Below are 12,287 nucleotides of genomic sequence, written 5' to 3' on the forward strand. Positions count from 1 at the left end.
TCGCACTTCGACTTTCGCGGCTTCACTCTATCGCGGTTTTTTTCAAATATATTCATTAAAAAGTTGATGGAGACAGTGGAAATGATACAGCACACACTTGGTTGTCTGAGTCAATTATACACCCCTGTATTACAATTAAAATGAAAATTACTGAACATATGGACTGTAGGCCTATGAATTCGAGCATCCCAGGAATCCTCCAATGCCAGGTGCAACCGCTTGACCACTCTTTGTGTGTGGCCAATAACTTTTTTCCAAAAAATCGGGTGTGGTGACACTGAGCCAATCAGAGCATGCTATTCACTGATTGGCTATCCTATCCTCTTCCTATCATGACCGCTGATTGGCTCAGCCTCATGCAAGTTCATTTCTCTCATACATGCTTCTACATCGCTACACATTGGAAGCATCTTTGCTCTTGTGTTTGCCATTTCTGAGAACTTTTATCTAAGCCCCATGAATGGCTCCTAAATGTGTTGCTTCTTCTAAGCCTTCTGACGATGAAACTACGTGCTGGAGGAAGATGCTTACCATCCGGGAGAAGGTGAAATTCTTGGATATGATCACAGATAGCAAGAAAATTGTGGAGGTTGCCTGCCATTAAGACTTGAATGAGTCTACCGTTCACTCCATCCATAAAGATGAAAAGAACATCTGTGCAACGGCTACTATCTCTTTCAACAAGGAAGCAAAGCATGTTGTGACAAGTCATAATAAGTTCACAGTGCAAACGGAGTCTGCCCTAGCCATTTGGATCGCGACAGCTGCAAGAAAAACATTTCGTGGATTCGTGGGTCATCCGGGAGAAGGCGAGGCAGCTCTATCAGCACTTTACAGCGAACGAACCTCAACCAGGACCCTCTTCTGCTCATGGATTTCACAGTGAGCAAGGATTGGTAAGAGAAGTTCCAGAAGAGGATTTATCTGAAGAGTGTCATTCTCCACGGAGAAGCTGCCTCTGCTGACCAGCTTGCAGCAGAGGACTCCGTGAACAACACGTTCCAGAAGGTCCTTGAGGAGGGTGAGTATCATCCAGAGCAGGTGTTCAATATGGACGAAACAGGACTGTTCTGGAAGAGAATGTCTTCTTGGACATTCATTTTCAAGGATGAGGCCAAGGTCCGTGGCTTCAAGGCGTATAAGGATTGCGTGACTATCGTTATGTGTGGAAATCCTGAGGGATTTTTGCTCAAGTCTGCCCTTGACTACAAGGTTAACAATCCCAGGGCCCTGAAGAGTAAAAACAAGAACCTGCTGCCAGTGCATTGGATGCACAATGAGAAGGGCTGGATCACGAAGCAGCTGTCATCGGACTGGTTCCATGAGTGCTTCATCCCCCAAGTCAAGCTGTATCTTGTGGAGAAGGGACTCAAGTTTAATGTCCTTCTCCTCATGGACAGTGCTGGAGGTCATGCATATGACCTATCCTAGGCAGTGTGCAGATCGAGTTCCTTCCTCCCTGCATCACTTCTCTGATTCAGCCCATGGATCAAGGCGTTATTCACGCATTCAAGGCCCTCTACATGCACCTTGTAGCACTTTGTTGAAGGCATGGACCTTGAGGAGAACTTCTTGCTGAAGTACTGGTGGCAGTATACCACTGTGACCTGTCTGAAGAACATCGAGACCGCACTGAAGGACATAAAGACAAAGACCGTGAAGGTAGCTGGAAGATGTTGTGGCCTGAAATTGTCCACGGCTACAGAGGATTCACCCCAGAGGATATAAGCAACTCGACAGTGGATAAGGCAGGCTAGCCCGGATGCTGGGAGGAGGAGGTTTCACGGATATGACCCACGATGACATGGATGAACTGCTGGATACACATTTGGATCCCTTAACTGACGAGGATCTGGTGGAGATGACTAAGTCTGTGAGTGAGGAGGAGGAAGAGCAGCCAGAGGTTCCTGGGGATGAAGAGGAGGAAGTTGGCCTTACACTTGAGTGTCTCTCGCAGGTCGTGAGAACTATTAAGGTAGTATAGGATACGACTGGTGAGTGGGACCCACAAATGATGTGTGCATTGCCGTTCTGGAATGCACTTGATGGAGCAATAGAAGCCTACAAAAGCCTCCTCATCGTATGAAAAGACAGTGCCAGCAACTGCCTATCATGATGTTCTTCAGCCGCGCACCCGGACACCCGCTGCCTACTCCTAGTGCTCCTTCTCCGGAAGAAGATGACGATGCACTTGCTGAAGATACTGCACCACCTGAAGACTCTCCTACTGAGGTCGTGCCTTTAGAGGAGCAGTAACCTTGCTCTTCTTTGCTGTGAAGTTCATTTCTTCATCTTCAATGCTTCATCATATAACGAGTTGCACTGTTTTCATAGATTAGTGGTTGTGTGTAAGAACTGTGTGTGTGTAATTAAATGTACAATAATAATATGACATTTGTAACCTCTAAGATGTCTTATTTTCTCTTATTTTGTCTAATATACTGGCTAATACGAGTGAAGTGGTGACTAAAGGGTGTTATTTCATGTCTAGAGGGCTCTAATAATGTTAAAAATGTATTTAAAAGGTTGTAAACATGTTTTCTATGCTTTAACTGTGAAAATATTCAATTTATAAATAAAGAATCCTACTTCGCAGAAATTCATTTATCACGGTAGAGTCTGGAACTGATTAACCACGATAAACAAGGGCCGACTGTATATACAAGTGGTGGACCATCATGCTGCAGATGAGTAGCTTTTTGTTTGGGCTATATAAGTAACCACTGTGGCATCACACTGATCCTTAGGAAAAACGGCTTCTGAGTTCCAAGTGACATACTTAGTGCCATGATAAATTGAGGATGTGTGTACAGTAGTCCCCCCTTATCTTTGGTGGATACGTTTCGAGATCCCCAGGGATGCCTGAAACCAGGGATAGTATATCGAACCTTATGTGTACTATGTTTTTCCTATGTATACATACCTACGATAAAGTTTAATTTATAAAATTAGGCATAGAGGAGATTAACAAATTAGTAATTAAGTGGAACAGTTATAACAAAATAGTATAATAAAAGTTATGTGAATGTGGCATTAAGCATTTTACTTGAACACAAGCATGGTGATACCACAACCGTTGATCAGATAACCAAGATGGCAACTACGTGACTAATGGGTACAGCGTGTGTACAGCATAGATACAAGGGAAGAGGAATGATTCACCCTCCCAGGAGGACTGAGAGGGATGGCGAGAGATTTCATTATGCTACTCAGAATGGCATGCAATTGAAAATTTATGAATTGTTTTTTCGCTTAACATTTTCTGACCATGGTTGACCGTGGGTAACTGAAGCCATGGAAAGCAAAATTGCAGATTAGGGGGGACTACCGTACTGTTACAATTTTTTTTTTTTTTTTTTTTTGGTACATGTAGTATCGTCCTTTATAGAGAAACAAGTGACTGGGAAAGCAGTTGACAGAGCTGAGCCAGAAGAGCCACATCCAGGACTGTCAGGGGATCATGACCCATTCAGTGTTTTGATGACACTTTTGAGTTACTAAAGACATTGCGAGACTTTCTAAATCATCGTTAGAAGATGAAATATTGCTTGTTGTGGTTCTGCAACAATTATTATTAATTTCAAAGAATTGAAACAGACCTTAGTTAAGTTGTAAATTGTCAGTAGACCCTTTCTCTATCCATCTGGATTGGTGCTCATCAGAGTAAGTCACTGAACACCCAAAGACCCCAGCCATGCTCCCACTTTTCTGCACAATAGAATTTCCTGAGCCTCTAGTGTGATCACCGAAAAACAAGCACATTACTACCGCTGATAAGGGTTCCCCTTTGAGCTAGAACATCAGCACCATCTCCTTTCGGCCAGGTGTCCTCCGACTGGACTGTTTATAAAATTATTGTTTTCCTTTTTTTGTCACGATTCAGCTTCAGTGATGGAGGTCTGGTAGTAGCAAGTGGCCTTTCTCATAATTAGGAAACAATCTTATGACAAGGTAAAGCGTGAAATTGTTCTCTGTGAAATGAGCGGGTCTTTGCGAGAGTGCCTCATTTCCCACGGCCACACGGGCAGCAGGATCCACAGAGCAGTTGGTGACCGGGCTGAACTTTCCCTTCTGGAGCCACGCAGCCCTACAGCTGCGGAAACACACACCCACTCCCCATCGCTGGTTGTCTGGTGGCTTTTCCAAGGAGCACTTTGAAGAGCGGAGAGCCCTGTGTCTGAGACAGAAGTGTTTTCCCACCTGAAGTGTAATTTCACACCTTGTGTTTCTCGGCAGATAAGTGCATAAAATAACACATCACACCGGAATAGAAAAAGATCGAGATGGAAAGAAAGCTGCAGGTTGTAATTTGGTTCTTATCGTACAATGCTCTCGTAGAGAACAGTAAATTGCAGAGACCTGGGTTTACACTTTTAAAAAGTTTGACTGGTTTGCGGTGGAAAAGTGAGCAGTAAACACTGATCAGCTGTCAGCCTGAACAGAATGTACAGAAATTGGAAAACACCATAACATTTAGAGAACACCTTAACAAAAAGAGAGAGAGAGAGCACACATAAGTTAGAGGTAAATGTTGTAGTTAAGAAAAAAGTCAAGAAATTGACACATGATTTTAGTAAAAATATAATTGTTTTAGGAGATAATATTCTTTGTAGTGATCCTTTCAAGAATTTTAGCAAAACTAGTAGGCAATACCAGTGATTTGGATATTTTCTTTTCTTCCGATAAATGACTAAACATAAGATGCTACTTAATGTTTTATAGCATTCTCGTGCAAAGGTTATAAAACAAGGGGTTGAACTATATTTTTCAAGTTTGAAAAAACTTGAGCCCAGGAGAAAAAAAAAAGTAGAGCCTCCTGGCTGGTCATGAACATTTATTATAAAATATTTAATGCTTATTGAATGTCTATGCTCCATGTTAGACCCTGGCCAAGCACTCGATACACTGATAAGCAAGGCGATGCCTCTTTCTACCACTGGGGTGCTGACAGTCTGCAGACAAGTAAACAAGCAATGAAATACTGGGTGTTAAGTGCTGAGATCAGCTAAAACTTGATGTATATTTTTAAAAAAAGTTTTTCAATTATAGTTTATATTCAGTGTTATTTTGAATTAGTTTCAGGTGTACAGCACAGTGGTTAGGCGATCATATACTTTACAGAGTGTTCCCCACGATATTTCCAGTACCCACCTAGCACCACACATAGAGATTATGAGATTACTGACGGTATTTCCTGTGCTGTACTCCACACCCCCACACCTATATTGTGACTACCAGTCTGTACTTCTCAATCCCTTCGCCTTTTCTCCTACCCCTCCAACCCTCCTCCCCTCCGGCCACCAGCAGTCTGTTCTCTGTATCTGTGAGTTTGCAAAACTTGATGTTGATGAATCCCATAGGAGTGTTATCTGAACTAGGGCCAGTGGGGAGGGGGAGTGGTTGGGTAAAATTCCTGGGTAAAGCAATGTCCAAACCAAACTAGTGAACAGAAGCCATGTGAAGGTGGGTGTCACTTGGAATATCGGAGCGTGTGTAGCTTGTGCCAAAGTGGAACAGGAAGCGAGCAGGTGGGGTTGGAGGGATGAGGGTAGTTCAGAATAGTTGCATTACAATGTGTAAAGGCAATAGTGGTGTGTGATAAGACTAGAAGATAAACAGAACCCAAGTATGTAGTCTATACAAAGAAATTTACTTTTATCCTGAGACTAGTGGGAAGTATTGACGGTTTTGTTTGTGCTTATTAGCGAGAGCGACATGACCAGATAAGCATTTTACAAATATCACTTTATCCAGGGACTGGTGTTCAGTGAGCAAGTGTGCAGCAATGCAGGTGAGAGACGCTGGCAATCTGAGCTTATGGTGAACCCCAACAGTTCAGTGGCATTGAGGGTGGAACAAGGTGGGTGGATTGGCTGCTATTTAGGAGGTAGAGTTGATAATATTTGGTGACTCATTGGCTGCAACAGGGTGAGGAAGCCAGTCTTGTAAAAAAATGTAGTCCTGTCTGGTCAGTGTGGCTCAGTGGTGGAGCATTGACTCATGTCCCTGGAGGTCGCTGGTTTGATTCCCGATCAGGACACATGCCCGGGTTGTGGGCCCGATCTCCAGTGGGGGGCATGCAGGAGGTGGCCAGTTGGTGTTCTCTCTCATCAATGTTTCTATCTCCCTCTCTCTCAGTTCTTCTCTCTCTAAAATAAAATATATATATATATATACATATATATATGTGTATATATATATATATATATGTATATATATATATATTCCTATTTCTGGTTTGGATCACTGAGGCGATGATGCTACCATTCAAAAGACAGGGAGCACTAGAGCAGTCCATTTTTAGGAGTTGAGATCATGAGTGTGAGATGTGTGTGGGATGTCCCTGAAGAGAAATGAGGGATTTGGCTGGACCTTGAGCTTGGGAGAGAAGTCTAAGCTAGAGATGCAGATTTGCTAGTTGTCATTGAGTAGGTGAGATGATCCAAAGAATATGTACACAGTGAGAAAAGAAGAGACTCTTTAACTCAGGCATAAAACAGTATTTTTAACTATGAAACAAAACACACACACACATATATATATAAAATGTGAATGAAAAACTGGACATGTCCTCAAACAGCACTGTACATGTGCCTTTGCACAAATTCACTCCTGTCCGTGTAGAGCTGCTAGTGAACATCAGCAAGGTGCCGAGAGTGGGCTGCATGAAGCATTATGCGTTCAAGGTCATAATCACTTTCCTTAATCATTCATGTAAGATGTGTTAGTCCTGCAGCAAGTACCAGGCCTAGGAATGCTGATCAGTATGTTAAGGAAAATTTGCTGCCCATGTAAATATTACACCTAGACCAGCAAAACAGGGAGTACTGATGTTTTCTTATTTCCATTTTTTTCTCTTAGATACATATGGAAAGCTCTTTCTCCTCAATTCTGTGGGTCAAGAGATGTCCCGCTGCAAGACATCCATTCGACGTGGTCAGCCCAATCCTGTCTATAAGGAGACCTTTGTTTTCCAGGTGGCTCTCTTTCAGCTCTCCGATGTCACGTTGATGATTTCCATTTACAACAGGCGTACTATGAAGCCTAAAGAGATGATTGGTTGGATTGCTCTGGGCCAAAACAGTAGTGGCGAGGAGGAGCTAGACCACTGGGAGGAGATGAAGGAGACCAAAGGCCAGCAGGTCTGCAGATGGCACACCTTGCTTGAGTCCTAGGCTGGCCAACATGTGTCTATGTGCCACATCTGCCCTGGTGACCCTAGTTGTTGACTACTAACACCAACTCAGTGTGTGCTGGTAGGCTGTTTAAAGACAGGCTTTCAAATAGGGATTGGATCCTGTTAACCCTAGAACATTCTGTATGTGCTGGGTGGGGTGGGGGATGGGGATCTTTGGTTTCTCTGAGGTTTGATTTGGATTTAAGTATTGTGATTTTTTGAAAATTCTATGTATACAGTCATCTATGTGGAAAATGTTACTCTAGTGGCAAGCACTGATGATGAGTTAATTTGTGTTAATAGGTTATTGAGTTTTGGTTCAGGCTATGGAATGAAGCTTCCTTCTCCTGTCTCTTTTCTGTTTGCTTGAAGAGTAACCTCAGATTGCAAGGGAGCTGTTACATGTTACTATTTGTAACCGCTTATGCATATGAATCAGAATTTTCTTAATATGGTGCAAAAAAACCTCTAAAATACAGAAGTGAGTCAGACACGGAGGCTCAAAGAAGAATGTAACTGTCACCCATAGTCCCTTATTCCACCTTTTTCTCTCTATCAAGAAATCCCCTCATTTATTTACCTAACAAATAAATGTCATGGACTTGCACTTGTAAAACAAATTTGTATTAATTAAATACCTCTTTTTATCTCATATATTGTGGTTTCCTATGAGGTTTGGCTAGAGAAATCATTTTGAAGTTAAGGAATAGTTCAAAAACCACTGTTAAGACAATCTATCTCCTTGAATATATAAGATTTCAAGCTTGTAACTTGCAAGGTTTTATGCTCTTTTTCTCACCTAATAAATTCTTACAGAATATGAAGAAAATCCAAAAAAACCTATTTAAGTCGTGGGTTTATTGATTTTTCTGAATCTAGTGTTTTCCTCTTACATTATCCTTTTTCTATATGCAGTTATATACACAGACATATATTTTGAATGTATGCCTGCATGTAAACCATACTTTTTACGCAATATTTTCCATCATTAGAACGTCGCAAATTGTAAACAATGGTTCTTGAATAATGTTTGATTTGATAGACTCTTACAAATGGACATGTTTAAATACCTGCGAGTGAGAAATAGATTCAGCTTGTAAGGAATAACACTTAATTTTTCTTGGAGCATTTGATATGCCTATAATTGTCATTTTTCACGGCATCCGCAGCAACATATATGAGTCACTGCCTGCATCTGGGCATGAGCCGCAGGGAACAGGGATGCTGCACGGTTATGAGCGTGACATTTTACTTCCGGCCGACTTTGATACATTTGTGCAGTGCATGTTTATTTAGTTTTTCTTAGAGCTGAGTCCTAAATTTCAATTACTTTAAATTGGCAGTCATAAGAAAAGGTAAGGGATGTGTGTACATGTAACACTGTGCCCATGGGCAGCTCTTCTAAGCACTTGCTCAGGCACTTATTTTTAGCTTTTATGTTTCATTGTTGACTTTTTGCTGTCTGTGGGAAGAGTGATAGCTAGTGATGGATGTATACACTTAAAAACACACAACTCCTCCTCAGCTCTGCATTTTGACAGATTGTAAACGTAGGCTGTAACCCTTGAAGAACATATTTATTCCGTACAGCCTGTCATGGTTATCCTGACAAGCCCAGATGAAGGCACAGGATAACCCTGCCATGATTTCAGATTCCAACTTTGGAAAGATGTACTTTCATAGGGAATGATCAGAATAAGCAAAATAAATTAATATCTTAATTTCTTTTCAGGTCATGGGAGTTTCGCATACAATGCCGCTCAGTTAATAAGTAATAAAACCGTGCTCCTCTGGGTTTGTACCCCGTCTTCCTCTGGAAGACCTCAAAGTGCTTTGCCAGCATCATATCCATTAACTGCTGAGTGGTCTTTGCAGTGTGGCTGTGTCATCCAGTAGAACTGAGTGCAATTGATTAAGTAGCGGCACAAAGAATTGGCTTTTCACATCCCTTACTCTCTTTATGTGCTTGTGTTTAAAGGGAAGTAGAGCAGCCCTGTTATGCCTTCTTTATGTACCCACATAAAAGCAGTATTCACTTTAAAATTTACATTTGAAAAAAATCTGCATATATTGTACAGATAGTCCTGGATGTCCTCCCCCCTCATAGTTCCCTGCCCCGTGTTTTGCTGCATCTCTTACCGCATGGTGCCCAGTAATCACCTCTATCCCTTCTCTGCTGCCCTGACCCTCCCATTTTTAAGGTTTTCTGCTGGTATCGTCAAGATATCTTTGTGTGTTTGATCTCTTTTCCAGTAGTCTGCTTATGACATACAGTTCCAGAAATGTGCAGCCGTTTAAGGGAAGGGATGCCTGAAAAGCACTTTTTATTTTTATAACTTTACACTATTGGTGCTACTCATCATGTGGGATGTATGTACATCGTGAATATACAGCCACATCCACCGCAAAGCTGACGTATAAATATAAAATGCTAGTGACAAGATACATTAAAATTCGAGGCTGGATTTTTTTTTTTTTTACATTGATTTGAAATGCTGGTTTAGTAAGATCTTTCGATTTTGTGCACTTACACTCCCTTATTTTCTTGGCAGTCTAGACATGATGCATTTAACATGTTTTCACTCGAGCTTTTACATCTACATTTGCTTTGCAAAAGAGTTATGAAAGATAATTAGTTGGTTCTGAAGTGCAAAAGCCACTTGCATGTATTTTATCTAGCTCATAATTAATCTCTCATAGGGACATTTGAAATTGAGGAAGCATCAATATTGTTGCATGAGTAGTTCTCGCTATGTTTTTTTCCCAAAGAGGTGCTTTTTAAGGAAGATTGTGGAGAGAAATGGAGGCACTGGGTTTGTGGAAATCAGCTTTCTAGTGTGCCTTCTCGCAGGGCGTGCGTTCATACTGGATCGTGAAGCGCTGGTTTTACCCGGCCCGGGGGCGGCTCCCGTGCTCCCCGCCACCCTTCTGACTGCTGTCAGATTTGTAAATGGGCCATTCACCAGGCAGCTGAACACCTGCTCTCGCACTTCTCCCTCCTCCACTGGGTCCCTGCGTGATGCGCAGTTGTTTGGGATCTTGTTTTTGCTGATGTTGCATAACTGTGAGGGGAGGTCTCGCCTCCCTACCAGAAATACTTGTAATGCCGTTAGTTGCATTACACGCAGCATTCTACCCACACGGAGTTTAAGAAAGAACCCTCACCATGATTTCAAGGGGGAAAGAGAGTATGGTACTGCATTGACATTTTTCTCTCTGCTCCTCCTTCAAAGGCAGTAATTGACCCCAGACGTTGAGATCCGCCGTCGTGCTAGGTGCTAGAGGCAGGCTTGCACAGTATTTTAAAAACTGTTGACCCCTCTCGGTCAATAACCATGCTTTACATCCTGGCTGCACTAGATCTGAGAATCAAAACTCTTTTCTTTTTAAGTAATGCGTTATTTAAGTTGAAATTGCTATCAGGTTATATGAAAAGGCTTCTCTGATAGCCAATGAATTGATTAAATTGGTGGTTCACTGTGGACTTTGAATCGAGTTTCCCCAAAGCCTGGCTATCCTTTTGCAGCGGAGAACTCAGTACATTAAGATCAGATAACCAAGCAGGAAAGGATTATTTGTAGATGCCATAAAACCCAATGAAGGCGTATTCATTAATGATAAAGAAATCACTATAAACTCATGTGGCATCATCTCCTCTTACTTTAAGGACACTGTGGCTAAAGAACATACATTCCTTAAAAAAGTCAATCTTTTATTCCAAAGGGAAAAGCTGTGAAAACTATGAAAAAAACAAGCAATCATATAGCATGTGTATAGAAGAATTAAAGAATAAATAAATAAGTTGGCTAACTTTAGCATCTACCAGCATATACCCAAGAAGAGTAAACTAATAATCTAAAAGACATTTCAGAGAGAACTAGCTGTCATTTTATCATACCTCATGGAATTATGAAAATTACTTAAAGATGAGGGAGATGAGGCTAGCCTGAGAACTCAGGGAGGTTGGCACAGGCTGTGGGCTTAGCCTGGGTATGGGGGTAGCTCTGCTAACTGTGCAGCCTTAAGAAAATGACTTATCCAGCCTATATCACAGTTTCATCAACTGGAATAGAAATAATATCTACCTCATAAAGTTTTTAAAAGACATTAGAGAAATATCCACATATAGTAAGCATTCCGTGCTTCCCCCTGACAATCATGCTTTTAAAAAAAGGTATTTAAGATTTGTTTCTGTGTTTAGTGAAAGCAATAGTGACACTAGAGGAAAGATAAAATTTCTCAGATACTTTAAAAAAGGATAGGTTCATGGAGCTTGTCTGAATTTGTAAAGAGAGGAAGTTTCACTGGGGCAACCTAAGAAGAGATAAGTCTGTATATGGAGGCTACTGAGTCTTAATAAATCCCCTTTGAGGTATAACAACCAAATCTTTGTTTTGGGGTATTTTTTGCCCCCCCCCCCCGAGGTTTCAAGGAGACACAAAATTTTAGTGCTTATATGCATGTTGTAATAAATCACACTAAGGTCTCTCCTCATCCCTAGCTCTTCTCCATGATTGGTACCTGGACAGAGCACCTTGTCACCATCAAAAGAGTTGGTGATCTGAAAACTAAGATAAATGGTGTGGTACTATATTGATACCTTGCTTAAAACAGACAACACTTTTTTGGACAATATTATATATCTAAAATGATATCCTTATAGGCAAAATGTTAAATGATCTAATCATGCAACTATCAAAACATATAAAACTAGTTGGACTAGAAAATTCCATTCCGGACCAATTATTTATTACTGTTTCCTTTAAGAGATCTTAATGAAATGAATTTCATCAGAGGATACTAATGGAAAGTTTTAAGATTGACTTGTTGATATAACGAAGTATGTTCAGTTGTTCTTAAGTGCTCAAACCTTGGGTAAAGAGGCAAGTTTCCCGAGGATTTAGAACATGCTCTGTGGACATTTGATCTGAAGAGCGGTCCGTAACTGACCTCCTCAAGTTTAGTGTAACAGGTGCCATGAGCCAGTTATGGACTATCTGTGTTTTTAAACTAAGCATGGTTCTGGGACGGGGAAGTGTAAGGCTATATTCCCGATATTGCCAAATTGCCAATGTGCTGATTCAAGTTCTGGACTTCCCAATTCAGGAGA

General features: G+C 41.3%; 1 protein-coding gene across 1 annotated transcript in view; it reads left to right on the top strand.

Moving 5' to 3' along the window:
* The window catches only part of SYT16 (synaptotagmin 16), a 98,703-nt gene extending 91,444 nt beyond the window's left edge, over window positions 1-7,259 (top strand). Inside the window, exon 6 of the mRNA XM_036277918.1 lies at window positions 6,862-7,259. Within this exon, the coding sequence (XP_036133811.1) occupies window positions 6,862-7,175 (314 nt within the window). The 3' untranslated portion in view covers window positions 7,176-7,259. The remainder of the gene's footprint in view (window positions 1-6,861) is intronic.
* The last annotated feature ends 5,028 nt before the right edge of the window (window positions 7,260-12,287 follow it).

Source organism: Molossus molossus, unplaced genomic scaffold, assembly GCF_014108415.1.
Source record: "Molossus molossus isolate mMolMol1 unplaced genomic scaffold, mMolMol1.p scaffold_m16_p_1, whole genome shotgun sequence".
Classification (NCBI taxonomy): domain Eukaryota; kingdom Metazoa; phylum Chordata; class Mammalia; order Chiroptera; family Molossidae; genus Molossus; species Molossus molossus.